Source organism: Trichosurus vulpecula, chromosome 8 (assembly GCF_011100635.1).
Source record: "Trichosurus vulpecula isolate mTriVul1 chromosome 8, mTriVul1.pri, whole genome shotgun sequence".
NCBI lineage: Eukaryota > Metazoa > Chordata > Mammalia > Diprotodontia > Phalangeridae > Trichosurus > Trichosurus vulpecula.
Window position 1 is genome coordinate 59,508,364 of NC_050580.1, and position 26,503 is coordinate 59,534,866.

At 40.1% G+C, this 26,503-nt stretch overlaps 1 protein-coding gene across 6 annotated transcripts in view; it reads right to left on the minus strand.

The window, feature by feature from the left end:
• The window catches only part of KCNMA1 (potassium calcium-activated channel subfamily M alpha 1), a 901,346-nt gene that overhangs the window by 208,432 nt on the left and 666,411 nt on the right, over positions 1-26,503 (minus strand). For all 6 annotated transcript variants that reach the window (XM_036736100.1, XM_036736099.1, XM_036736098.1 and 3 more), the window contains exons 13-14: positions 25,894-25,963; positions 16,474-16,629 (exon numbers count right to left, since the gene is read on the minus strand). In XM_036736100.1, coding sequence (XP_036591995.1) covers positions 16,474-16,629; positions 25,894-25,963 — 226 coding nt within the window. The remainder of the gene's footprint in view (positions 1-16,473; positions 16,630-25,893; positions 25,964-26,503) is intronic.

Consider the following 26,503-nt stretch of genomic DNA (forward strand, 5'->3'; position numbering starts at 1 on the left):
CTTAACACCTCGATGTAGAAGGGATAACTGTACTGTTTTTCCAATTAGAATGTAAGCTCCTTGAGGGCAAGGTACGTTTTAACTTTTCTTTGTAACCCCAGATGGTTGGCACATAGTAATGCTTATTAATTGACTGACTTTAATCTTCTATGACTTGTTACCTTCCATACTAGAAATAATTCATCTCCCATTCAACTTTGCTAACTGGCTGTGTGCTGCCTGTATTAGAGGTGGGAAGTCAAAGAGAAAAAAAATAAAATAGAGAAAGAGCCTACCCTTCCCTATAAAATGGCTGGCCTTCCTCAATATTCCCAAGCTGCCCAGACACGCAGACCCCAATTAACAGAGGAATCTATCCATCAGACCTGAGAAGAGTGGTACAAAAGCACCAAGCCCAGGGAGAAGCCTCTTACATTGGGGACTCACTCCACCAGCCATGACCTCCTGATCCTTGGGCCCAAGGCCCTACTGGTGGACAAGTCTGGTTTGAGATCATCCTATCCTTTCTGATAGGATTATCTACTGTCCCAGGTCCAGCAGTAAGTGCCACCCTGATCACTTTACCTTATCTCCCATGGCTTCTGCTCTGAGTACCCACCTTATACTATCAAGTTAAGACACAGCTTTTCTTTATGTGACTAAGAAATACACCAAAAAAAAGGCTTATGGCTTTCTCCATAGAATGGCTAATCTAATACTTCTCTTTAAGTCACAAGGCCATTTTATTAAGCTGGAATATCACCTCTTCTTGAAGAACTCATCATCTTCCAAAGCAGCCCACTCATTCTGTTAGAAAAGTATTCTTTATATTGAGTTGAAATCTACTGGTCTCTAACTTCCACCCACTTAGCTGTCCTCTCTGGATCCAAATAGAACTAGCTTAATCCCCTTTCCCCATGGCAGTCTGCCAAATATCTGAAGACAACACGTCTCAGTTTCTTCCTCTGTCAAGTGAGAGGGCTGGACAAAATTATCTGCAAGGTCCCTTCAGAGGCTAAATTGATGATCCTGTCATGTTCCACCCCTCCCACCTCATCTTTTCTTCTTAAGCCTAAATGTCCTCCATTCCCTTAATTGACTCTTGTATAGTAAGATTTCTAGTCTCCTCAGTAGCCTTGTCAACCTCACCTGAATACCACTTCAGCTTTTCAACGTCCTTGATAAAATTCATTGGACATAAAACTAATAGTAACAATAAGAATAATTAAGAATAAGCATGTACTTAGCATTGACTTGAGGCTTATAAAGCACTTCACATATTATTTCATTTGATCCTTAAAAGAACCCTATAAGGGAGGTCCATTATGATCCCCATTCTTACCGATGAGAAAACAGAAGCTAATAAACCAGTTTAAGTGATTTGTTAGGGATCATACAGCTGTTAAGTATCTGAGGAAGGATTTGAATTCTGGATACACAAGCTATGTAACTATGTCAGGCAATCTACTTCTCGTTCCTTTAGGCAACTTTCTGAGACTCCCCGCGAGTTCCTTAAATCAATAAAATCTCAGGTCTAATCTCTTTTCTGTAATCCGTGATAACATGGCCATAGTATGAATTTTTAAAAAATCAATCTTTTACTACATCAATGAGGGTTTATTGTAACATTGCCTAAGAACACAAACCTATCAATGGTACCATGCCACTCAACCTTAAGGCATCATGGTGCCCTCACTATGGGACAGATGAGGAAACTAAGGCTCGGAGAGAGATGCTGCCAAAGTAATTCCATTCATGTAGGTGTTAAATTCAATGACCTATGACATCCCTTTAAACTTTCATATCCATGATTCCAGACTTGTCCCAGGCCACACAACTATAGTCTGTTGTTGATTTGGGATTAGAATCTACAGTTTGTGATAGTCTATCCAGGGTTCTTTCTCCCATGCCACATAGCTCTTAGGTTTAAATATTTAGAGCTAGGAGAGAATTTATCAGTCATCTAGTCCAACCCCTTCATTGTACAAATGAAGAAACTGAGGCAGAGTGGTCACTTGTCCAAAGTGACACATCTAAGTGGTAAAACCCAGATCTGCACCCAGTTCCTTTGATTCTAAATCCTCTAATCACTTTCTCTTGCTATCAGACTTTAGCTACTATGAATAAGCCTAGTTAAATGGTTCATTACTGTATCCATGGATTTAAAGTAAGAAAGGACCTTAGAGACAATTTCCAATCTCCTCTAATTTTACAGATGAGGAAAGAAACTCATAGAATTTAAGCAACTTGCCCATGGTCATCACAGATAGCAAGTGAGGAGGGATTTGAACCCAAATGTTCAGATCCCAAGTTCAGCATTCTATCTATTACTGTATCTTGCTGTCTTGATATTGTAATTCATAACATCAAGTGATTTTTCCTCTGCTATCAAAATAAAAATCCATGGGTTGTGAGCACAACCATCCAACAGTCTGACAGGCCATATATTTCTCCAGAGGAGTACACTGATAAGTTCGAGTCTTCATCTCTGCTCCCATGCCTATAGCACAGGACAGTATCTATCAGTGGAAGTCTTCCTCCCTGAATGACTTGTCCTAATGGTGTGCTGAGTGTAGATAGCCTAGGTCTTCATTTTCTCCTTAGTACTATTTCATCAAATGAGGGATTGACAAGACTCAATATGGCCACCTTGAATTATGATCCAGGTCTCCAGAAGGGTTCTCCCCAGACAAGCTCCCTGTCTATATAATGAAGATGTTGGGCTCAGAAGAGCTCTAAGATCCTTTCTAATTTGGACAACCTCTGACTCTGTGTCTTTCTCAAAGTTGTTTCTAATCCTGTATTTTGGGGACTGAACCAACCAATTCTCTTTTACCTATTCTTTTCTGACTTTTCTATTTGAGTTCTGAGAATAGGAGATGTTCAGTCACTGATGGAAATAGATTTGCCAGTATCAAATCTAGTTTTTTTAGTGTTCCAAAGAAATGACAACCAATATTTTATACTTCAAGGAAAGAAAGGGAAGCTGCCTAAATTCACTGTCCTAAGAATCAATACCATAAATATCCATGATTAGGTATAAACAGAGACGTCTGTAGTCAGGCTGACACCATAGAGATATTGCATCCCCTGATAGGGATGCCTAGAGAGACAACTCAGCTCTCATTAGATGGAACTAATGCTTGAAGGAGGACCATAGCCCACTGATAAATGATGAGATAAAGGGGAAAGAATGATTCTCATTTCACAAAGATAACCATTAATATTTCCCTTTTCCTTCCTCTTGGCTACTCCCCATGCACACTCAAACAACCTTCTGGCACAGTCAGCAGTACCTTCATACTAAAGAGCCCAACTTGCTGTTGATAATAAGCTCTCCGAGTCTCAGCTTTCCCATCTGTAAAATGGGGATAATAATATGTGCAACATCGACCTCAGATGGTTATTGAAAAAATTGTGAGAAAGAATTTGTAAATCTTTTAAAGCATTCCATTAATATCAGGTGTTATTGTTAGCAATGCTAATAGTAATAACTAGCATTTATGTAGTGCTTTGAGGTTTGCAAAGCATTTTACAAATATCTCATTTTAAACTCATAAAAACTCAGGTAGTTGCTATCATTATCCCCATTTTACAGAGAAGGAAAGTGAGACAGAAAGGAATCAAGGGATTTGTCCAGGGCTGCCTGACTAGTAAGTGTAAAAGTCGGGATTTAAATCCAGGTTTCCCTTGACCCCAAGTTCAGCGCATTATTCCCTAATCCATGTTGACTCTTGGTGAAAAGATATTTCTGTTCCTGTGACCTGCAAACTCAGATCAGTGCAATCATCCATCTCTTAGACCTCAAGGCATGAACTAAAATGCACAGAAATTTTTTCAAAGTCATAAAAGAGGCTCTGCTTAAAAACTTTAATTACGTGCCATCTTTAAAGATGGCTGTCTAATAGCCAGATGGATCTCAATTCCTTTTAGCAAAGTACCAATTCTTGTAAAAATTAACCAGTTCCTTAAGATATCATCAAGGAATAAGCAAGAATAAAGACAATAATGAGGGGTCCTGCTGATGGAAAATCCTCGCGACCTGACCTTTGTTCAATCAGTTAGACAGTAGAGTCCTCACTATAATACAGTTTGTTTTAGCTAGTTTATTTACAGCAATTCCATGTAAGACTCATCCATCCTGAACCCCGAGTTAATGAAAATACCATAAAGATATTTTTATGACAACTCTTTATCTATGATGTCGTTTTCCCAAAGAGCACTGCAAGACCCTCGTACTGTGAAACTCCTGTGAAAGTACAGGAGACATTTCAAGCATACCTGGACTGAATGCACCACATACATGCAGTATCAGAAAATCAACTGGGAGAAGAAAACACCTAGATTTCCCCAATAGCCTAAGAACCTCCTATTTTCAAGCCTCCCCTTCTCCCAGATTCCAGTCTCTAGTTAATGCCATCATTTTAAGGATTCCCTTGGTTGAAATCAGGAGCTTCCCTCTAGGGCTCTGGTTAGCATCTCTTTTCTTTTCTCTAAAAGATTATTCTTCTCTTTTCTTTTTATTACAAGAACTTTATCCCCTCTGGACCTAACTCCCTGTTTACTGCTATCTTCATTCTGTGCTGCTCCACTCCAGTGCTCTCCAGGCTGCTCATCTTTTCCCTCAGATGGTTGGGTCCAAGCTTATTAGCTTTCTTACATCCCCTTCAGCAAATCATTCATCATCTCCCTCCCCCATTCCTTGGCAGAGCTTGATACACTTCTGAATTCCATGCTGCAAGGCATGGTCTAGACAGGGAGACAGCCCTGTACTAGGGAACCAAACTTCCTTCAGACAGACAAGGTATGGATAGAAGGGATGGAGAGGGCCACATACACATGGGTTTCAATTTCCACTACTAGAAAATGGTAACATGCAATAAATATACCAATCTTATTTTTTTCTGTATATAGATCAAATTTGACAACAAGTTGGCTTCCCACTTTTGTCTGTATATCTTTGGTGTGTGTCTTTTAGCCCGGAAGAAGGTATGGTGGAGTGTAGGGAAGGAGAACTTCATCTTATTGAGTTTGCACATGAAGTGAAAGGAAGGAAGAGAGGAAAGGGCGGTAGAGGGAGAGAAAAAGACAGAGGGCATAAGGCAAAAGATTTAAAAAGAGATGAAGCTGAGGGGTTAAAAATAAGCCATTTGGGTTCCTATATTGACCAATAAAACAATTATGTTGTATTTCATTTTCAGTGTTAAAATTACCTTCATCAAATGGCACAATAGGAAAAAGAACTAACTAAAGGGATCAGGTAGGGAGGACTCAGAACACCTTATTTTCAGTCACAGTTCAGTCACACTCTTCTCTGTCTCTCTGTCTCTGTCTCTGTTTCTCTGTGTGTGTGTGTGTGTGTGTGTGTGTGTGGGTGTGTTTCTCTCCATCTCTCTCTGTCTCTTTCTCTCTTTTTCTCTCTCTGTCTCTGTCTGTGTATGTCTTTCTCTCTCCTTTATGTCTCTCTACCTCTCTCTGTCTCTCTATGTCTCTCTGTCTCTGTCTCTCTACCTCCCCCCTCTCCTCTCCCTTTCTGTCTCTTTGTCTCTGTCACTCTCTCTCTCTCTCTCTCCCTCTCTCTTTCTCTCTCTCTCTCTCTCTCTCTCTCTCTCTCTCTCTCTCTCCTCATCTCCCTCTTTTCCTCTCTTTTCTACTCTCTCATATTAAAGCACAATCAATCCAAAAATGGGACTTTGGGACTTCATTTCTTCTGTTTTCCACAGCATTTTGAAACCTTTAAATGAAAAGTCAGGATCATAAATCTAGAGCTAAAAGGAACCCTAGAAGTCATCAAGTTCAGCAAGGTGGCACAGAATGATAGACTTGGAATTGGAAAGATCAGAGTTCAAATTCTGCCTTAGGCACTCATTAGAGCTATGCAACCATGGCTAAGTCACTTAATTTGCCAGTGCCACAGTTTCTTCATCTGAAAAATGGGGAAGTGATTTGAAAACCTTAAAGAGCCAGATACGTGCTGGCCGTACGTCCAAACTACTCTTTTTACAGATGAGAAAAGTTGGAACCCAGAGATGTTAAATGAATGGGCCAAGGTCATTTTAGCAGGAAATGATAACCGCAAGACCTGAACTGAGATGCTCTGATTCAAAATCTAGGGTCCTTTCCCTTGTTCTGTACTCCTCTTAACAGGACGTGGAGTGTGTTTGGGTTATAGTGTGTGTGTGTGTGTATGTGTGTGTGTATGTGTGTGTGTGTGTTCTCTGTTGTTGTTTTGATTCATGACCACCATCAGACATCGCAACTATATTTTGGAAGGTTTACTATAATTGAAATGGATATTCATACTATAGATATGGACCTGAAAGAGACCTCAGGGGTCATTGAGTTCCACCAGCTTATCACACAAACTAGGAAGCTGAGGGTCCATGAGGGAAAGTGACTTGCTGAGAGCTGTGCAGGTTGTAAGTTTGAGAAGTGGTATCTGAAATCAGGCTGTTTGACTCCAAACCCAGGATTCTCTCTCTCCCACACTTACACTACTTTCTTTGTTGTTGTTGTTGTTGTTGTTAAAGACATTTTTCACTCGTGTCCAACTCTTCATGACCCCATTTTGGGGGTTTTACAGATGAGGAAACTAAGGCAAACAACATTAAGCAACTTGCCCATGGTCACATAGTTAGCAAGTGTCTGAGATCAGATTTGAACTTAGGAAGAGGAGTCTTTCCTGATTCCAGGCCTGGCACTCTATCCACTGCGCCACCTACCTGCCCCTAGCAGCTTTCTATAGCACTTTAAATCTTTCAAAGAATCATCAGTCTAGAGCCAGTAGGGATCTTAAAGGCCATCTCACCTAATCCCCTTATTTTACAGATGAGGAAAGACTAAATCATAAATGTATCAAATGGCACAGGCAGAACTGGAATCCAGGTCCTTTGACTATGAAACCATTGATCATTGTACTCATATTACCTACTTTAAGTCTTGGAGCAATCCTGAGTCTTGTGTACTACTGATATTATTACCCCCAGTTTATAGATGAGGAAACTGAGTCTCAGAGAAGTTAAGTGACTGCTCCATGGCCAGAAAATGAGTCAGTATCAAACCTATGTTATTGCTGAACCCAAATTCAGCCCTTTCCCCAATGGACCATACTGCCTCTTCAAAGGACAATGGTGTCTGAAAGGCATCATTTTGATTTCGGACCAGATGCTCTCTCAAAAAGACAGCCTTCCCTTTACTCCCACTAGATGACAAATGGGATGGGCAAAGGGGCATATATATATATATATATATATATATATATATATATATATATATATATATTTTTTTTTTTTTTCTCCATGGGATTTTTGGATGTCATTAAGACAAGCAGTTTTTGCTTCTCGCCCCCAATGGGCACCGTGTTCTGGTATAAGTTATGCAATCTTCCTGCAGGGCCATCTTTTTTTCTTCTTCAGTCTGGTGCCAAAAGCAAAATAAAACAATCCATATGTGATTATAGCTATAAAACTGAAAGGAAAATATTAGATGAAAATATAACGTTTTGGGGTTTCGAAGTTTGTTTTACCTTTAATGCTAGGCAGACAGTTTACACAAATCATTTTACTGCAAAGTAAGGTATAATGAGTTAAATGTGTTCCATGTCACCATCAATCATGTACATTTGTCTTTGATGGACCAAACATTTCAGACACATTAAACGACTTTCTAATCATGTTAGGGAGAGAGGTGTACGAGTGGGGAGAGAGAGGGGAGGGGTGGAGAGAGATGGGGAAAAGTTTTCATTTTTTTTCTTTTATACAGAAGTTCCATTAACATTTTCTGGCAATCTTCTCGCATTCTGTATGGACTTCTCCTAGCTAATAATGTTTGCCTGGAGAATTTGTAAAGGTCTGAGAACTCCTTAATTCAATGTTCTAGAAATTATGAGAGCTGTGGGGGAAAGGAATTCCTGTTTCCATTTTATGATTATCTTCTCCCTCTGTTTGAACTGCTGCCATTGTCATGGCACTGGACTGATAGATGGGTTCTTTGTTGACAGGGGGCAAAAGGGACATCCTACTTCAGACCTTCTAAAGTCCAACAGGACAGAAGGAAAGGTCTCAGGATTATGCTTATCTAAGTAGAAGGTTGGGTTTCAGCAAATTCATTGCTATTCCTGAGTGGTGTTGCTGCTGCTTTTTTTTAATATTTGTGAGTTTAACTAGAATATTAACCAGATTCTCTGGGAGAAAAAAAATAGTTTCTAACTAAGTCAAACTGGCTGCCATATATGCATGCTCAAGGATTGCCAAGCTTTGCATTTTGATATTCTATACTAATCCAAACCCAATATTGTCATTTGCTAATGTGCATCAAGTATGAGAGAAAGAACCAATTCTTCTTCCTTCTAGTAATTTCCCAATTTTGCTGATATCTGTCCTCTGTGTTGGAGAACATGCCCTAAAGAAGCAATCTTTGACATCTGAATGATCAAAATTAAGACCCTATTCTGTAAATTATTAAAGGGGGATCCAAACACACATGTGCATATATATTGGTTTTGTCACACTGTTACTGAGAAAACATCCCAGGCTTGTTCTATTCATTTAGGGTCTTTGCTCTTCAGGCCGCATTCATATTGTGTGGGGTTTTTGCGTACTGGGACATAAGAACAAAATCAAGTAGAGATGTGGGCAAAGAGGAAAGGACAGGGCAGGGCTATCCCTTGGAGTAAGCCAAAAGGAAATGTGTGGCTGATTTCACTCAGAAGGCCCTTCATCCATATTCCTGGCTCCTAAGGCCACTAGCTATTTTTTAATCTGATTTTTGTAGACATTTTGATTCTAGATACTGTGAATGATCCCTAAATATATCAAAGAATCCCCAAATCCCAGGTAACAAATAACTTCAGTGGCCATCCAGCCCAACTCATTCCTGACCAAGAATTTCTTGAACAAGCGGTCTTCCAATCTTTGCTTGAAGATATCCATCCAGTAAAAGGGAACCCACCACTTTGTGAGACAATTCATGACATTTTGGAATAGTTCTAATTCTTCAAAAGCTTTTTCCTTATAATTTATGGAATATAAATCTGGCTCTCTCTAGTTTTTACCCATTGCTCCTGGTTCATATATCATAGCTCTACTGCTAGGAGGGAAGTTGGAGAACACTGAATGGGTGTGAGGGTTGGGGGTTGGGGCCCCTTGTTTTATAGATGAAGAAATGAGGCCCGGAAAAAAAATGATTTACCCAAAGTCAAATAATTATCTAGTGGAGGAGTTTGCATCTGAACTCATATCCTGACTTCTGGCAAACTTTAGTTCAGTTATTTGGAACAAAAAAACAAATATAATCCCTTTCTTAAGACGACATTCCAAGTGCTTGAAAACAGCTATTCTACGCTCATACTGTCCACCCCCTTCCTTCATTTTCTCCCCTTCCATACATCATCTTTTCTAATGCAGGTTAATATCCCTAGTTTCTTGATTTATGTTGTACGACATGTCCTTGAGGTACCTCAACATTTTGCTCATCCTCCTCTGGACACACTCTAGCTTGTCAAAGTAATTCTTAAAATGTGATGCCCAGAATTGAACATAGCACTACTCATATGGTCTAACCACAAATATGGCAGTTTAGCTGCAAACTAGAAATTAGGTAGGCCAAGATGATTCCTTCCAGGATCTTTTCAAAATGCAGTAGCAGGATTCAAAAGGAAATCATTTGCCTATCCAACGAGTCCATCTCAGCCAAAACTAAGTTTGAATACCTATGTCTTTGATTTCTTTAGAATTGTCTCTCAAAAAAGGAACTGAAACAGGAAATAATTATGGGTGACAATGGCAATCTCAATACAATTAACACAAAATCCTGATGGGAAAGAAAACCAGAGACATAGATCACATACTTATTACATTCTAAAAAATGGAACTGTGAGAAAAACAAACAAAAATAAAACTAACTGTAGAATCGTTGGTGTAGGGTGGGTAAGGCACTGAAAATAGAACTTAAAATTGTTATGTCTGGAGACTATTTAAGTCTTATTAGAAACTGTTGGTAAATACATGCCAAGGATAATATACATATACCACATATGTATGTGCATATGTATTTACACATACACATAATTTTATCAGGGAATGGGAGAAAATGGTATAGATAACTGGCAAAATCATAGAGCCATCAAAGAATGGACCTTTATTTCAAGTAAAAAAAAGAGGAGACAAATATAGCAGGTTAGATGAAACTAGAAATTAGGCAATTCAAAAAGAAATTGGAAAAGTATTTTATACCAGCCTTTTGACTTTAACACAAAAATAAAAGGCTCTTTAGAGATACCAAAGGGAGAGATTCAACTAGAGAATTGGTGGGATCCAATGTGATCGTAATGATGATAAAGCAGATGGACTGGATGAATCACATGCCTTGTTCTTGATGAGCAAAATACTAGGGAAACTCCTACCCTTGTGCTCTCCCTTGAAACCAACAGGTTGCCCATTCCAGATCAGATGGTTGTAAACAGACAGAATGTTCTAAGCCTAATTGATATATTAGATGTACATAATTCACTAGGACTGAGGCACGAGAGAGTTTTGAAAAAACTCAAGAGTGAAATTGAGGAACTATTGGCCAAAATGTTTTACTAGTCATTACAAATGGCTGCTCTGCCTGAGGATTGGTGGGTGTGTGACACAAAACACTGACATAAATGAAATGATATGGATAAATTGACTTCTTCACCAAATCCCAGCATACTAGAATATGGGGACATGTTTTAAAGTTCATGTCAAGTTCTGAGTAAATTAAAGGAGAAACAACTTCACAAAGTGGGTAGTAAGCTTAAAGAACTCATTAGTTCAGAAGATACACAGTGGAAGCATATAGATGCAAAACTGGTCAGGAAAATTCAAAATTGGGTTATGGACAGAAACTTGGCCATTTAGAGTCACATTCCCCAACCTTTGGAGAGAGCAGGTGATAGGAAAATCACTTAACTTTTTCCAAATCTTTTTCTCAAAGATAGAATTCTAGACTAGAGGGCTATGGGCATGATTACTATGATAATTATCTTTGAAAAAAAATTTGTCCCTCCTCCAACTCTAGTCCCATTTTAAGATGATAAGATCATAGGTTTAGAGCTGGAAGATATACCTCGGAGGTGATTTACTCCAACCCCTCATTTTAAAATGAGGAAACCAGGGTCAGAGAGAGGCTACATAATTTGCCGAAAGTCACACGAGTGACCTTTAGAAGTGGGATTTGAATCCTTATCCTCTAAAGGCACAAATAGATAGTAAATGTTATGTGCTTTACTGTTCTAAGTGTTGATTTCATCACTGTTTTATTCTTGTGCTTTATTCTTTAAATGTTCAATGAGCCCTGGTATCTTCTCCTCGATATCCACCCCTCTTCCTAACTTCTCTATTTCTGTTGATACAACTGTCCTTTTTGTCACCCAGATTCAAAACCTTAGTCACCTTTATCTCCTTCCTCTCTAGCATTGCCTATGTCCAATCAATGGTCTAATTCTGTCAATTCTACTTCTTTAACCTGTCTCACACAGTCCATTCCTTTCTACTAGCACTGCCATCGCCATGATACAAAGGATTACTGGAGTAGCCTCCTAAGCGATCTTCTTGTTTCCAGTCTCTTCTTTCATGCTCCTGTCAAAATCATCTCTCTAAGGCACAGGCTTAATCCTTGATCATACATATTCAGTAGCTCCCCCTGGCTTACCAAATAAAAACTCTTTACCTTGACTTTAAAGGTCTTCCACAATCTGACTACAAATTTTCTTCTGAACCTTCCTTCACCCTACCCCCTTTCTTAGATATCATTTTCTGCCTGGAGTGCTCTCTTTCCTCATCTCTGCCTCTGGCTTCCCTGGCTTACTTCAGGCCCCAGGTAAAATCCCACCTTTTATAGGAAGCCTTTCTCAATCTCCCATAATCCTTACTTTTCTGTTGTCTATAGCCTGTTGGTACATAGTGGTTTGCATGCTGTCTCTCTTATTCAACTATGAGCTCTTGAGGGCAGATAGTCTTTCACCTTTGCATCCCCGGTATTTGGAATGGTGTCCAGCCCATAGTAGGTGCATAATAAATGTTTACTGACTAATTATTCTACATATTATTCCCTATTCTCTTGCCTTCTCCAGAAGCTATGTGTTGACACAGGCCAGTTCTCTCCATTTTCACCCTTTGCAATGTTTTCATTTCCTGGCTTCCAGGTCTAGGTCCAGTCCCGTGTCCTTTAGGAAACCTGTCCTCATTCCCCCGACTCCTCTGGATTTTGTGATCCTCTGACATGGAAGGTATTCCATAAAGTAAGCCAATAAAGTGACTCAATATCACATTTGGTAGGTCCTAAGGGAAACTTTCAGAGCTAGAGTGTGAAAGCACCAGTACACATTGATGAAATAAAAGGGAAAATGTTTAAAGTCAGAATTTCCTCTTAATGTTATTCATAGGCTTATAGAAGGATCTTAGAAGTCCATATCATTCAAATGCTTCATTTTACAAATAAGAAAACTGAGGCCAAGAGAGTCTTGCCCAAGGTCATATAAATAGTAAAGGAGAAGGATGGGATTCAAAACCAGGTCCCCTCACACTCAATTAAAAAAATATTTTGACTTCAATCAGCATAGTTATTTACATGTACTCTCCCCCCTAATTAGAATGTAAGCTTCTTGAGGGAAGGGCCTTTGTGTCTTCCACACTTAGCACTTTCTATAGGAATTGTTTCATAATTTCTTGTTGGCTTGATTGTACTTTTGTGTTGAACTATATTGAGCATCAGACCCAGCTATTTCTTTCATCCGTAACAGATATTATTGAGAATATTTGTGGCTTAGAATGTCATAGTGTCCCAGTGGATAAAGAGCCCACCTGAAAACCAGGAAGAGTTCAGTTCAAGTCTCACATCTGGGATGCACCAGCCATGGGACCCTGGGCATGTCATGGGAACTTTCAGTGCTCTTGGGGATTCTGGAAGACTAGGTTTCAGAGAAGGTGCCTGTCTATATTGGTAGAGTGAGTTACCTCACCTGGCAATTCTCTCTACAAATGGAGTCCTATATCTAGTTCCTCTCCCTATGACTTGCGAATGGAAGTGGGCTGGTCCTGCTGTGAGTGCTCTATCCACTGCAGTGCCACCTAACTGCCCTTGTAGATTATTATGAAGTTCTTTCTTCCCAACAATTCTTCTTAAAAAGTAATATCAAATGGGAAGGCCAGATAGCAGGGTCAGGTCTTTTAGGATGGGGATCCTATAAGTATGTTGAGAAATCAGTGTCATTCATTTTATTGCTCTTTTTGACATGTGACTCAAGTTATGATTGGGCACTAAAAAGTTAAAACACAAGACATATAAAATATTCGACCCTCTACCAGGCCTTTATGTCAACTTATGTCAACTTCCCAAACCAGATGCTCTCAATAGTAGATGCGGCTTCAGGTTAAAGAAAGCTACTAGACCAGGACTTGGTTGGGCCGAAAGTAGACTGTAGCTATAGTGCGAATCTCTTAATGACAATCCTTCCTTCTGGGATGGGAAGGGATGGGGAGAAGACATCGATATTAATTGTTCTTAACATCAAGAAACTCCTAGCTACACTAGTCTTTTCAATATCATTCATATGCACAGTTTGCTGCCATGTTAACTTTACTAATCCCTCTAAGTCTGGATGTATTTATTTAATATTCCAGTCTCCTGTGGTCAAACCTAATTAATAATAAAAAAAAACTTGAGGACAAGGTCAGTCTGAGTTACAGAATTTACTTCAAAAATCTCATTGGCTAATTTCATGCACATTCCTAGGCCTAGTCTAATAAAGGGTTGCTTGGTAGAGGTTCTTAAATGTATGTATGTATATTATATATATATATATATATATATATGCATATATATATATGTGTATATATATTATATATATATGATATATATATATATTTATATATATATATGATATATATATATATTTTATATATATATATATATATATATATATAATATATATATGATGAAGTTGATTAGCGATAGTGTGTCAATTACTATGGATGCTCCTAAGTGTTTGAAGAGGCTTGGAAACTGCTTTCTTAAATAAAACAGTCTTGTTTATATGATTAATTGGCTTAGCAAAGATTTTAAGTGAGGGCAGTCCTATTCATCTTTCATCTTTCTAACCATAATATCAATTGTTCTTCTAGATGAAAAGATATATTGTCTAGACTCAATGCTACTTAGCTTAAGGAATTTAAGAATTTAAATTCACAAGGCAGCCCTGTGAAAAATGTGTTGTATTCATCCCTGCTGTTAGTATATTTCAGGGAACATTTATTAATCACCTACTGTATGATGCCTTAGAGATGCCAAAACAAAACAAAACTAATACACAGTTCCTGTCCTCAGTAAGCTTATAACATAGAAGAGGGAAGGAAAGACATATACAGAAGACCACCACTTAGATTAGATTATGATAATCATCTGAGCACCTCATCATTTTCTGCCTACAATGTCTTCCAAATCCCAGCCCAGTAACACCTCCTCAATAAAAGTAAGTTATTTATTGTGTTGGTCAGCAGCAAAAGCCATTAGCACCAAAGAACTCCAAGTCTCTTGCTTTTGAAAGCAGTACTTCTGGCCTCCACCAGAGGGTCTGTTGTTATCCCACAAATTTCTATTTATTCTTACTATGGGTAAAGTAGTCCAGTCACAAACTTCAGCCTAGATCATAAATATCTGAACCAGGGGCCAGAGCAAAGATCTCTGGACTTGGAATAAGAAGAAATTTGAGTCTAAACCCTAATGATGATTTTAGCTCAACATGTGACCAGGCCCAACCTCTCAGCTTCAGTTTCTTCATGTAGAAAACAGGGATAACACTGCTTATATAATTGGGACAATAAAAACAACAACAAATAACAAATTAAATCCTCCTAAATCTTCTCTCTGTACTCTAAGGGAGACATACTTTTTTTTCTTGTCTAACATCTCCTTCTCCTAGCTTTTCTACGCTTTACTGGATTCTTCTATGCCCCATGTCTATACAATTGGGATATTGTGCAGCAATCCCAGATGTTTCCCTGCTTGTGGCATCAGAGATGGAGGGAGAAAATCCAAGATACACTTCAAAAGAGATTCTCCCCTATTCCATCTAAAACACTCGGCTTTTGATGATAAGTTGCCCTGATGTGGAGGTGACAAAGGAGCCAGCTGTTGCACTCATCAACTAAGAGTAGTGACAAGAACTTAGTAGAACCCATTTGTGCCATGTTCAAGGCTGGCCTCTCCCAGGACCTTTGTTGACCCTCCTTTCATCTGCCGTAAAGGCTATCAGAAGCAAGATTCTGGTAAGCTCCCTAGTACTATCTTTTATGGCCCCTCATCCCTGGGTGTCTCAAGTTAGCTCTTTTGATTTCTCTTGTATGAGTGAAAATGTCCTTTAATAAAGGTTTATTACCCTAAGGGGTAATGATCTGTCTGGCCATTTTGGAAAAATCTCCTTTCAGTCTCCAAATTGTCCTTATGAACTTGCTCAACATATAAGATGTTTGCAAGGAAAGCACAGTGTAAGCCTTAAAGAACTCTAGAAATACAAGCTGCTGCTACTACTACTACTACTTCTACTACTTGGTTAGAATCATTTCAAATTCCAAGAGAGGAGAACCCAAATTAATTAGGGTTTTTTGGGGGGAGGGGAATATGTTTAACTATCATGACTGTCTAGACTCAGAGCTCCCCAAAGCCAAAATCACCATGTTCTCAATGGTCTCAATTCCAAGGGAGGCCTCCTCCAGTATCAGAGGTCCTCTGAGCTCTCACTCACACTCCCCCTCCTGTGGGCATAGCTGGTCATTTCTTTCATCATCCCTGTTAGGAAGGGACAAGAGTAGGGGGATTGAAGAAGGGGGTTGAAGTGGCTTCCTGGCCAGACCCATGGGATGAACAGTGGGGTGATGAGCAGTGGCTGGGACAGATTGAATTTCAGACTTTGAAAGGGCAGTGTTGCCAAGAAGGCTGCTCATCTCCTCACTCTCCACTCAAACAACCATGACATGTAAGCTCTGATGGCCCCCTTGATTGTGGAGAAATAAATAAATGAATTATGTTGTTGGGGTTTGGGCCTCGGCACAAACACATGGTCTGTATTTATTCGCACAGTGAGAGGTCCACCAGCCACTTGATGTAAAAGACCAAAATGATAATTCTTTTCTTTAGGCACTTTGGTGCCATATGGAATGTATATAAATCATATTTTTGTTTTAACAGCAGGGGCTTTGTTGATAGATAAACATGTGGTTTATCTAAAAAAAAAAAGAGAGAGAGAGGATTGTGCTTTGAACAATCATTTAATGGCCGTGGATGTGCCAAATAAAAATAAAAACATAATTTTGAAAGAAGCTGGCCTTGCGCCCAAATCTTTGAGCAAGAATTCCTCCCCAACCAAAGTGAGTAATGTGCGTCTATCTGTTTTGAGTTTAAGCTATGCTCTGTACTCAACCCCACGACAAATTGAATCGTGGACTAATGCTCGCTAATAGGACAAGACATTACCTTTATGAATGACCTCATGGAGAAGAGATTGGCGAGCATCGTGGAGAGGCCTTGAGCCAGGCAGCTCTGGGCTATGAATCCTAGCTTCAGCTCAGCAAGGCAGATTGCATCATCTCCTTCTTTCCAGTTCCAGCTTGGGATGTTCAGCAGATGGGCCTGAGGGAACAAATACAGGTATAGGAGACCACTTTAGAGAAACAGAGGGAGAAAGAAATGGTTTTTCTCCATCAAAAAAAAATCCTTACAAGAATGTGGCATTTACCAAGTGACAAGAGTCATATTCACCACCTCTTTGTGATTGCCTGGCTCTGAAAGCTAGTATTTCCATTCAATTCAGCTGTTGACCAGATCTCCTTAATTTCCTGGGACTTTTCTTCATTTCTTCTCATTTTCCCTAGTTTTAGGGCCAAGTCCATTCCCTAAGCTTGGTTTCCTTTCTTTAGCCAAAGAGTACAAAGTGGGAATTTTCTCTTGTGTCGGACAAATTAAGCTGTTCTACCAAGTGAGCCCTTTAGCTAAAATTGAAGCTCCCTGTAGGTAAGCCTTGTCACAGACTTTGTACCATCACAGCCAGATCATTGTTTTAGGCAAACACGAGGCACTTGGATACTTGTTGATGGACTCATGGTCCTTGACTGAGGCCTGTTCAACATTTGTTTCAACAATATGGATGAAAATGAGGGAGACATGAGTGTGACATGGCTGGGGATAAGGGGAGGTGGGGGGAGAAGTTCATGCTACCTCAGGCTGACAATATAAGTCTGATATCCAAATCAAAGGAAGCAAGGATCCTACTGTACTCTACACTAGTCAGACAATACATCTGGAAGTAGTATACCTAATTCTGGCTTCCACACCTTAAAAAGAAATGGATAAACTAAAAATTATATAGATGTTAAAGACTCTAGACACCATATCAGAGTAAGGAAGAGTCCTGGGAACTAGCAGTGTTTAGAGAGGCAAACATAAGACTAAGGAGACACATGATAGTCATATTAAAATATGGGCTGTCATGTGGAAGATGGATTACACATTCTGCCTTGTTCCTCATGGCAGCAAACCAACACATGGAAGTTACAGGAAGAGGGATTTTGGATAATATAAGACTATCCTAACAATTAAAAGCTCACAACAAACTGACTTGCATGTAAAGCTGTGAACTCCCAGCTAATGAAAGCAATCAAGAGGACAAAAAGAGACATTGGTGAGGAGAAGATTGGATTGAATGATTTCTAAGATATTATAGAACTCTGTGATTCTTTGGTTATCTTCTTTATGGCACTGGGAATGCTAAAGATTGTACTTTATTCACTTTTGATGATATGCTCAAAAGTCTTACTTGAGGGTAAGAAAGTTCTCTGTGCCAGGCTGTGGAAAGACATCTCTCTGGTTCTTTTCAGAATTACTACTCTACGTGGGGATGTCTCTCTATTCATCTGAGTACTGACCCAACCCTAGCTGCTCCTGGGAAAGATCACTCTTCCAAGGGCCTGATGGAGACAGATTCAAAAATACTAATATTAAGTCTGGGCTAGGATCCATGCTTAGCCCCCTAAGATTGCTCGTCCCTCTCTTCCCCCCACCAGACACTCAATTCTAGTAAGTCATCTTTTCTTCAATGCCCTGCCGATCTCTACTTTGGGAATATCACTCTTTGCTTTATTTTCAAAGATATCTCAGTGGAGTCACCTAGGCTTTGAGACAAAAATCTAGATTTTGAGTCCTGACTTGACCATTTCCTAAATGAGTGACTATAGACAACTCATTTCAGCTCCCGGGGAGTTATTGTCCCCATATGTAAAATCGAGGTGATTCAATTAGATTAATCAATCAAATAATCACACACTGAACAGTTATTAAGTGTCCATTCTGTGCCAGGGAACTGTACTTGATACAGACAAAAATACAAAATGCTTCCTCCTCTCAAAAAAACTTATATTTTATTTGATATTTTCTAAAGTCTCTTCTAGCACTGACCTTTGGAATAAACTAGTTGGGTGATGAAGTATGAATTTGAATTTAAATGCACCAAGAATGTGGGCAAAATATGAGATCATAGATGTGGAAGGAGCTCAGAGGTCCTCTACTCCAGCTCCCAGGGACTTAAGAAACCATGCCACTGGCGCTTCAGTGACCAAGACCCCTAACATGGAGGCAAGTGAATTCTGAGGTTATTGCTGTAGATGTGTGAGATATGACTACCATGGCTTCTTGAGTTTCAAATGGGGTGGGGGTTCCACTTAGAGGATCCGTCCAAGTTCCATGCACTTGTCAAAATACAAAGTTTTCAGTCCTCTCACCCATAACCCAAATCTCTGACTCCTAGCCCCTTACTTTTCCATCTGGTTTGAATTCTTTGTTTAGACATATTTTACATGTCATTACATGTGAAATTCAAGTTAGTTCCATTACTTGGGGCTTCCTTTGCCCTTCTGTTGGCCAGCACACTTTCACCAATCACTGAGTGAGGTGGGGGTGGGGAAGAAAAACTGTGTGAATGAAACAAAAAGATGATGATCTGCCATGGGGATTCACATTATGAGTTTCTACCTCTTTTTGGCATCTTCATTGGAAAGAAATCTTGGCCTGATGGAAAAAGCCCAAAGAGAAGCACAGGAGCCTGGAGACAAATCCCCTAATTTAGAAAATATATCTATGCCCCAAAGGCAAGGCTAGAAGCTTCTCTCCAGTCACAGTGCTCATGGCCTTTGCCTCAAATGCAGGAGACAGGGAAAGGATTGAACCGAGAGTGGTGAAGCCTAGATTGTAGGCTGATTTACCACTCACTTCTGCAACCTTGGGAAATTCACAATTATGTCAGGGTGAATGGAAAGAAAACTTACCCTGGCATCAGAGAATTGTGCTTGAGCCCAGATTCTGATTCTTTAATCACTTTCTAAGTGACAGTGTAATAGTAATTAAGGTGGGACTTTTTGCTGTTGACCTTAATGATTCTGGCCTTTGTTTGAAAGGGGCAGATAAAGTGGGATGTTTTTGTATTTCTCAACACTGAGACAATTGGGAGTCACTTATTTGTATCTGATGTGATACTGGGGGTGGCCCTCAGAGCTCTGAGCCATGGCAGGAGTGGCTTGTGACTCTGGGCCAGCCCTTGTAATGAGCTCCTTGGCTGAACACTCAGATGTTGATAACTAGGAAGTGTTTTTGGTCTGTAATTCAGGGTGTTCCCCTAAACTAAGTACATGATATTTGTATGCTGGATTGAAGTAAGATTGTTAACCCATTAACATTGCTTTCCTTAGTAAAGCAGATCAAAAGGACCAGTGCTCTGTGTGCTGGTTGTTGTTGGTTTTACACCCCCATAGCAAACATAACTCTGGGAAAGTCACTTAACATTGCTGAGCTTCACCAGAGATAATTCCCCTCTATATACATTACAAGGTAGGGAAAGAGCCTTACAAACCTTAGAGAGCTCCATGAATATGACTTATTCATAAGTCATAAGATAATAATTAAAGGCTGTAGCTTGGCCACGAAGAAGAGGTCCTAACCTTCATTAGAGAAGGGGGGGTACTAGGGGTGTGGAACATTGTGCATACTTTTCATCTCAATTGCTATGCTAATTTTGAAGATTTTTTTACTCTTCATTACAAGGTATGGCTCTTTGGGTAGGGCAGAGAGGAAGCATGTATTTGCAAATGAAGGGGAAGTTAAAGCAAAATGGTTTAATAAAATTTATCTTTAAAATATTATTATCTTTTGTTGTTCTTGGCAAAGATACTAGAGTGGTTTGCCATTTCCTTCTCCAGCTCATTTTACAGATAAGGAAACTGAGGCAGACAGGATTAAGTGACTTGCTCAGGGTCACACAGCTAGTAAGTATCTGAGATCAGATTTGAACTCAGGAAGACAGTGTCTTTTGGATTCGAAGACTGGCACTCTGCCCTACGGCACTACCTAACTGCCCTATAATATCTTAGTATTATCTTAGTACAGTGGAAAAAACTTTGGCTCTCAAGTCAGAGAACTTGTGTTCAAATCTTGCTTCTGATGTTTATTTTCTATATGGCCTTGGGTAAGTCATTTAAACTCTGTAGGCCTCAGTTTTCTCAATTGTAAAGGGAAGGGGTTGTGCCAGACAGACTCTGAAGCCCTTTGCAGCCCTAGATCTATGATGTATGATCTCAATTTTTTTTTTACAGACAAAATCGAAATAATCGCATCAGCCCTTCCTGCTTTGTAAACAAAATTGAGTGGGATAACATCGTATTAAATGGGCATGTCAGAACAGCTTGAAAAGTTTAAAATAACAGTTATTATTAAGAGGAGTAGAAGAGTTAAAGCTACATCCAAGCACTGCCAGTGGCCATCCTCACCATTCCCATCCCCACCTTACCCCTCACCTTCATCAAGGACCAATTCACATTAAGTATCCTTGAGCAACCTGGTCAACTAAAACCAGCCCTAAGCCAAGGTCATGCTTATCACTGCTGTGCCCAGCCTCCCAGTGTGGTACAGTGAATTCTTCCTGGTTCTGAAATCAGGGTAACTGAGCTCAAATCCAGCCTCTGAAGCTGTGTGATATTGGGTGCCTCCCAACCTCCAAGGACCTGCTGCTCAGTAAGCTGTCTGGATGAAGAGGGGGAGTGTCAAGGGAGGTGTCAAAGATATCCAAAGCTCCCTACACTGAGAGCAAACAGTGCCTAATGGCATCATTCTTTTCCTTCAGAGATAGAAATGTGGTGCCTTGAATGCTTTTCAGTCCTACAAGCAGTGCTTCTGGGGAGCATCAATCCCTTCTGCTCTGCTCTCCTCACTCCTAGGGTCTACGGCTAGGCTGATGGGTCCAAGAGTTACGAAGCTTGAGGGATCAGGGCTGCTGGTACCACCTGTCCAGACAATTCGCTTAGAAATCCACTCCCCTAAGTTTCTGCATGCCAAAATTGGCTTATCTTTTTCTGCAAAAAATTCTATGAGATGTCTAAAGTTCTATGAGAAGATAATTTATTCCCCACCCTTTGGCCACAAGTTCCTTGAGAGCTGGGGATGTGTTTTGGTTTGTTTGTCTCTTTGTTTGTTTTCACATCACCAGTGCCTTGAACATACTTATTAGGTCAAGAACCTGTGATTTCAGATGCAGAACACAACCCATGTGTAGTTTTAGGGAGTTTCTGGAAGTTGAGACAAATGGACTGATTTGCTCATGGTCACACATCTAAGAAGGAGCGAAGGGAAAGTCCAAAAACAGGTCTTCCTGACCAGAATTCCAGCATTGTCCCCACTATGTAACATAGCTTTCAACATAGTAGGGCTTAATCGGTGCTCATTAAATTAAATATTTCCTGAACTAAAGAAGACAAAATGAGTGAAAAAAACACAAAGTATCATACAAATGTAGGGAGGCTAGGTGGCACAGTGGATAGAGTGCCAGTATTCAGGAAGAACTGAGTTCAAATCCTGCCTCAGATGCTTACTAGTTGTGTGACCCTGGGCAAGTAACTTAACCCTCTTTGCCTCAGTTTCCTCATCTGTAAAATGAATTGGAGGAGATGGCAAACCACTCCAGTCTTTACCAGGAAAACCCCAAATGGGATCACAAAGAGTCAGGCATGACTGAAATGACTTAATAACAACAAACAACAAATCATATAAATACAAAGGATTGTTATAATTATATTTGAAGGTCAGGCTTGATTGATGGCACAGAAATGTGCAGCTGCCTATCCTGGATCATGAGAGAGTGTGGTACAATGGAAAAGCGCATTCTACAAAAACCAAGATCTTTGGAGGTTGTGAGTCACCCAGTATCACACAGCTTCAGAGGCTGGATTTGAGCTCAGGTATTCTGATTCCAGAACCAGGAGGAATTCACTATACCACACTGGGAAGCTGGGCACAGCAATGATAAGCTTGACCTCAGCTTAGGGCTGGTTTTTGTTGACTGTGCTGCTCAGCAGGCTGTTTAGATGAAGACGCGAGTGTCAAGGGAGGTGCCAAGATCATAGCCTCACTCATCCTCCCCACCTCTCCCCTTGAAGATGGTTCTGGTAACAATGTATTGGCATTCCTGAGGCATTTCCTTGGCTCTCGATTGGGTGGAAAAAAGAGTCTGGGCAACTGTCAAAGCCAATTCTCCCCTCTCTGTTTAGAAATCTCAGAAGTTCTGCCATCAGGACATGGTGCTTTTATGTTTCTGACTTGCCTGGCTAAAGTCTCAATCTTTGATTTTTTGCACAGCCGCAGGACTCAAATAAATTGGGACTAAAAGACTAAAAAGAAATCAGGCTTTGGGCAAGTAAGAATGGAGGAGAGATGCCCTCTATTATTTTTGAACAATTTATACAGTTTACATTTGTAAGAGATGTTGAAGATGAAAGTAGCCATGCCTAGGCACAGGCTCCAAACTGTGGTGGGCTGGTGGACTTGTTTTAGCTTTGACAGGAATCATTTCACTCAAATTCAACTGAATACATCAAAAAAATTGTCTTTGTTTCTAATTTGAAGGAGCCTTAACCCCTTTCCAAATATATAGTATTATCATTCCCATCCATTCTAAATCTGCCTTAAAGCTGAAAGAGAGGGAGGGAGAGAGGGAGGGAGGGGGAGAGAGAGAGAGAGAGAGAGAGAGAGAGAGGGGGGGGAGGGAGAGAGAGAGAGAGAGAGAGAGAGAGAGAGAGAGAGAGAGAGAGAGGGAGGGAGGGAGGGAGGGGGAGAGAGAGAGAGAGAGAGAGAGAGAGAGAGAGAGAGAGAGAGAGAGAGGGAGAGAAGAAGGGAAGGAAGGAGGGAGAGGGAGGCAGAGAGGGAGAGAGAGAGAAGGGGGAGGGGGAGGGGGGAGGAGAGGGACAGGGAAAGGGACAGGGAGAGAGAGAGAGAGAGAGAGAGAGAGGGAGGGAGAGAGAGAGGGAGAGAGAGGGAGAACCCAGCCCAACCAAACTTTAAATTGCTGAAATAAATAACCATCAGTGGACATGCAGCTCTATACTAACATCATCCATCAATGTCAAGGTCAAAGCTGGGAAAATTCTGGCACCAGAACCAGGGAAAGTCCCATGGACCATCACCAGCTATTGAGCTACAACTCAGGAGCTTCTGCAAGTTGGGGTTGGTTAGTCACTGACATTGTCTCCATGTGCTCAGCTCAGGGTTGTACTGGTTTTCAAGACACAGACAGATGAATGTGACCTTGGGTGGCCACCACCAAACCTGTCTGCCATGTAATGTTGAGCTGCAGAAAAACAGCCACCTGCCGAGGGCTGGCTAATGGTTGGCAATGACAGTGATCTCCGAGTGGAGGGCCAATCACTGACAGCAGGGTACACTCAAAAGAATAGCCTCCAGCGGGTTCCCACATGGCAAAAATGGGTCATCATTTGCCAGTAATTAAGGAATAATGGCATGGGGCTGTTGCAATTGGCAGAATGGAGTCATCTCTGGGTCATCATATTGTTTGTTATGTAGGGAATGAGGGCTGGATGATGGGGATCACTCTCACTCCTGATCCAGCAGGGAGTTATTGTATCCAACTAAGACACCTGGACCCAGGTACATAGTAGCTTCCAGTCTTTAGGACTCATTGCTAAGATAAGCTACCAACTCTCTAACAGAGAAAGAAGTCACTAGCTAACTTTCCCTACCCAAAAGCTGTTTTCCTGGGAGCTTACTCAGTAGAAAAGTATTGTTTTTAGGAAGAGAGCCTGGGTTCTAGTTTGTAAATAAGCAAATCACAAGAGAAGAGAAAAAAGAAAACTGATAAATTCAATATCCCCTGAAACTCACAAACATATGCACTTTCTTAAACTATACATCTTAAGAAATTATACATTAATTTTTAGATCTTCTGAGAGGAAACTCCCTCCCTGAAATGAACAATGCTTATTCTAAACTTTTTGGGGGGTGATTCAAGTCCTTACAATCAAAATATCTGAGTTAAATAGGTCCTGGAGGATGAAATTTTCAACCCACACCCGAAGCAGGAATCCTGCTCATGTAAATTCCCCCTAGGTCTAGCTCATCTCCTTAAGAGTTCAGAAATTCATAGCAAACTGCTCATTCCACTCAGACCATACTTATCCTTATCTCCTTGGGTCCTACAGCATTGAACAGTGACATTAAGGTGTAATTGATCTTTGGGAATGTCAGCCTTGCCTACCCAGATGAACTAGAAGTTCTTTGAAGGTGGGGTCTCTTCCATCTTTTCTTTCTTGTATTGTCCACAGCAATCAGATAAACAGCTGAGAGCATAACAGCTGCTCATTGCATTGCTACTAAATGAATGAAGTGCATAAACCAGGGAAATTTGGCGGTTTGAACAAAATATAATCTAGGATTGTGTCTAAGCTCCATACACAGTGGACACTTCTAAAGGAATAAGTGTGAAGGTTAATAATAGAAATGTGGCATAAACATTTAATTTAATAACATAAATTACATTTCTATATGTGCCAGGCACTGTGCTAACTGCTTTACAATGATCATATCGTTTGAATCTCACAACAAACTTGGGAGGTAGGTGCTGTTACCACTATCTTACAGATGAGGATACTGAAACAAACAGAGAGCAAGTGACTGCCCCAGGGTCACACAGCTTGGGAGTATCTGAAGCCATATTTGAACCTGGGCCTTCCTGACTCTAGGCCCAGTGTTCCATCCATAGTCCCACCTAGCTGCCATAGACAAGTTCATTAGCCTCTCAGAATCTTAGTTTTTTTGTCGGTAAAATGAGGACAGTAAGACCTGTAGTATAGATTTCACACAGTTATCTAAACATTAAATAATTTGTGTGAAGAGCTTTGAATACCTTAAAGTGCTATATAAATGCTAGCTATTTTTTATGAATAAAGATCTTCTGCAAAGACCCAGTAATACCTGGATATTTGGCTAGAAGGAATTTTCCAAAGAGGCTGTTACCTATCATACCTCTTTTTTCCATAATGCTTTTTCGATAGTATGAAGTTGAAGTAGAAAGTGGGAGCCATTTGGAACTCAAAACTTAAAAAAATAGACCAAATGTTAAAATTGTTTTAACATTTAATTAGGGAGAATCATAATATATATATATACATATATATATGTACGTATATATATATATATATATATATGTATATATATATATTTTAATGAAAAAAAGTGGAAGCCATAGGTGGCCTGGAGCCAGCTTGAACCAGTTCTCAGGAACAGACTGTTGAATTTTCAGCATGACCATTTACACCTTGGAAACTGGCAAATGCTATAAATCAGGAATGATTTATCATTTTGATGGTCCAGACTTAAAAAAAAAACACAATGGAGAAAATGTTAATGCAGATTAAACTTCAAAATGTGTTGTGTGTCCATACCCCACCACCCCAGGGAGCCAGTTGTTAAATATTTATCAGCAAGCCAGTTAAATATTCAACAACACACTGCTGATAGGTTCCATATTTATACACCCGTGAGAGAGGCAGGCTCTCAGTTCCTTACCTTGTTGTGATATTGTAGCATCTGGGTGATAATTCTGATCTTCGGGTGGTAGTTCTTTATGGAAATTACTCTACAAAAGAAAGAGCCAAAGCTGAGGTCTCCTCTCTTGATCTAAAACCCTTAGTAGCTCCCTATTTTTTCCTTCATCTTTAAAATGAGGTGGTTGGACTAGATGACTTAGGTAGAGGTTCCTAATTGAGGATGGACCCAGGTATTGTTACTGTTTTTTTTAATATTCTGACTATATTTCAATATGATTGGTTTCCTTTGTAGTCCTATGTATTTTATTTTATTTAAATACATTATTTTGAGAAGTACATAGATTTTATCTGACTGCCAAAGGGTTCCATGACATGTAAAGAGCTAATAAACTCTGACCCAGAGGTTCTTTCCAGGTTTTTACCTTGGACGCAATGGTCTCACCTCCAGACATTCTCATAAGTCGAGATTCCCATCCCTTTCCATCTCTGATTTTCAGAATTCTTCCTACAAGATGAAGTTTAGGTGCCACTTCTTCCTTATAGCCTTCTCTGACCTCCCTAGTTAATCAAGCTTTCTCCCTCTCAGATATTCTCAAACAACTTTGTCTGTATCTCTTCTTTACTCACAT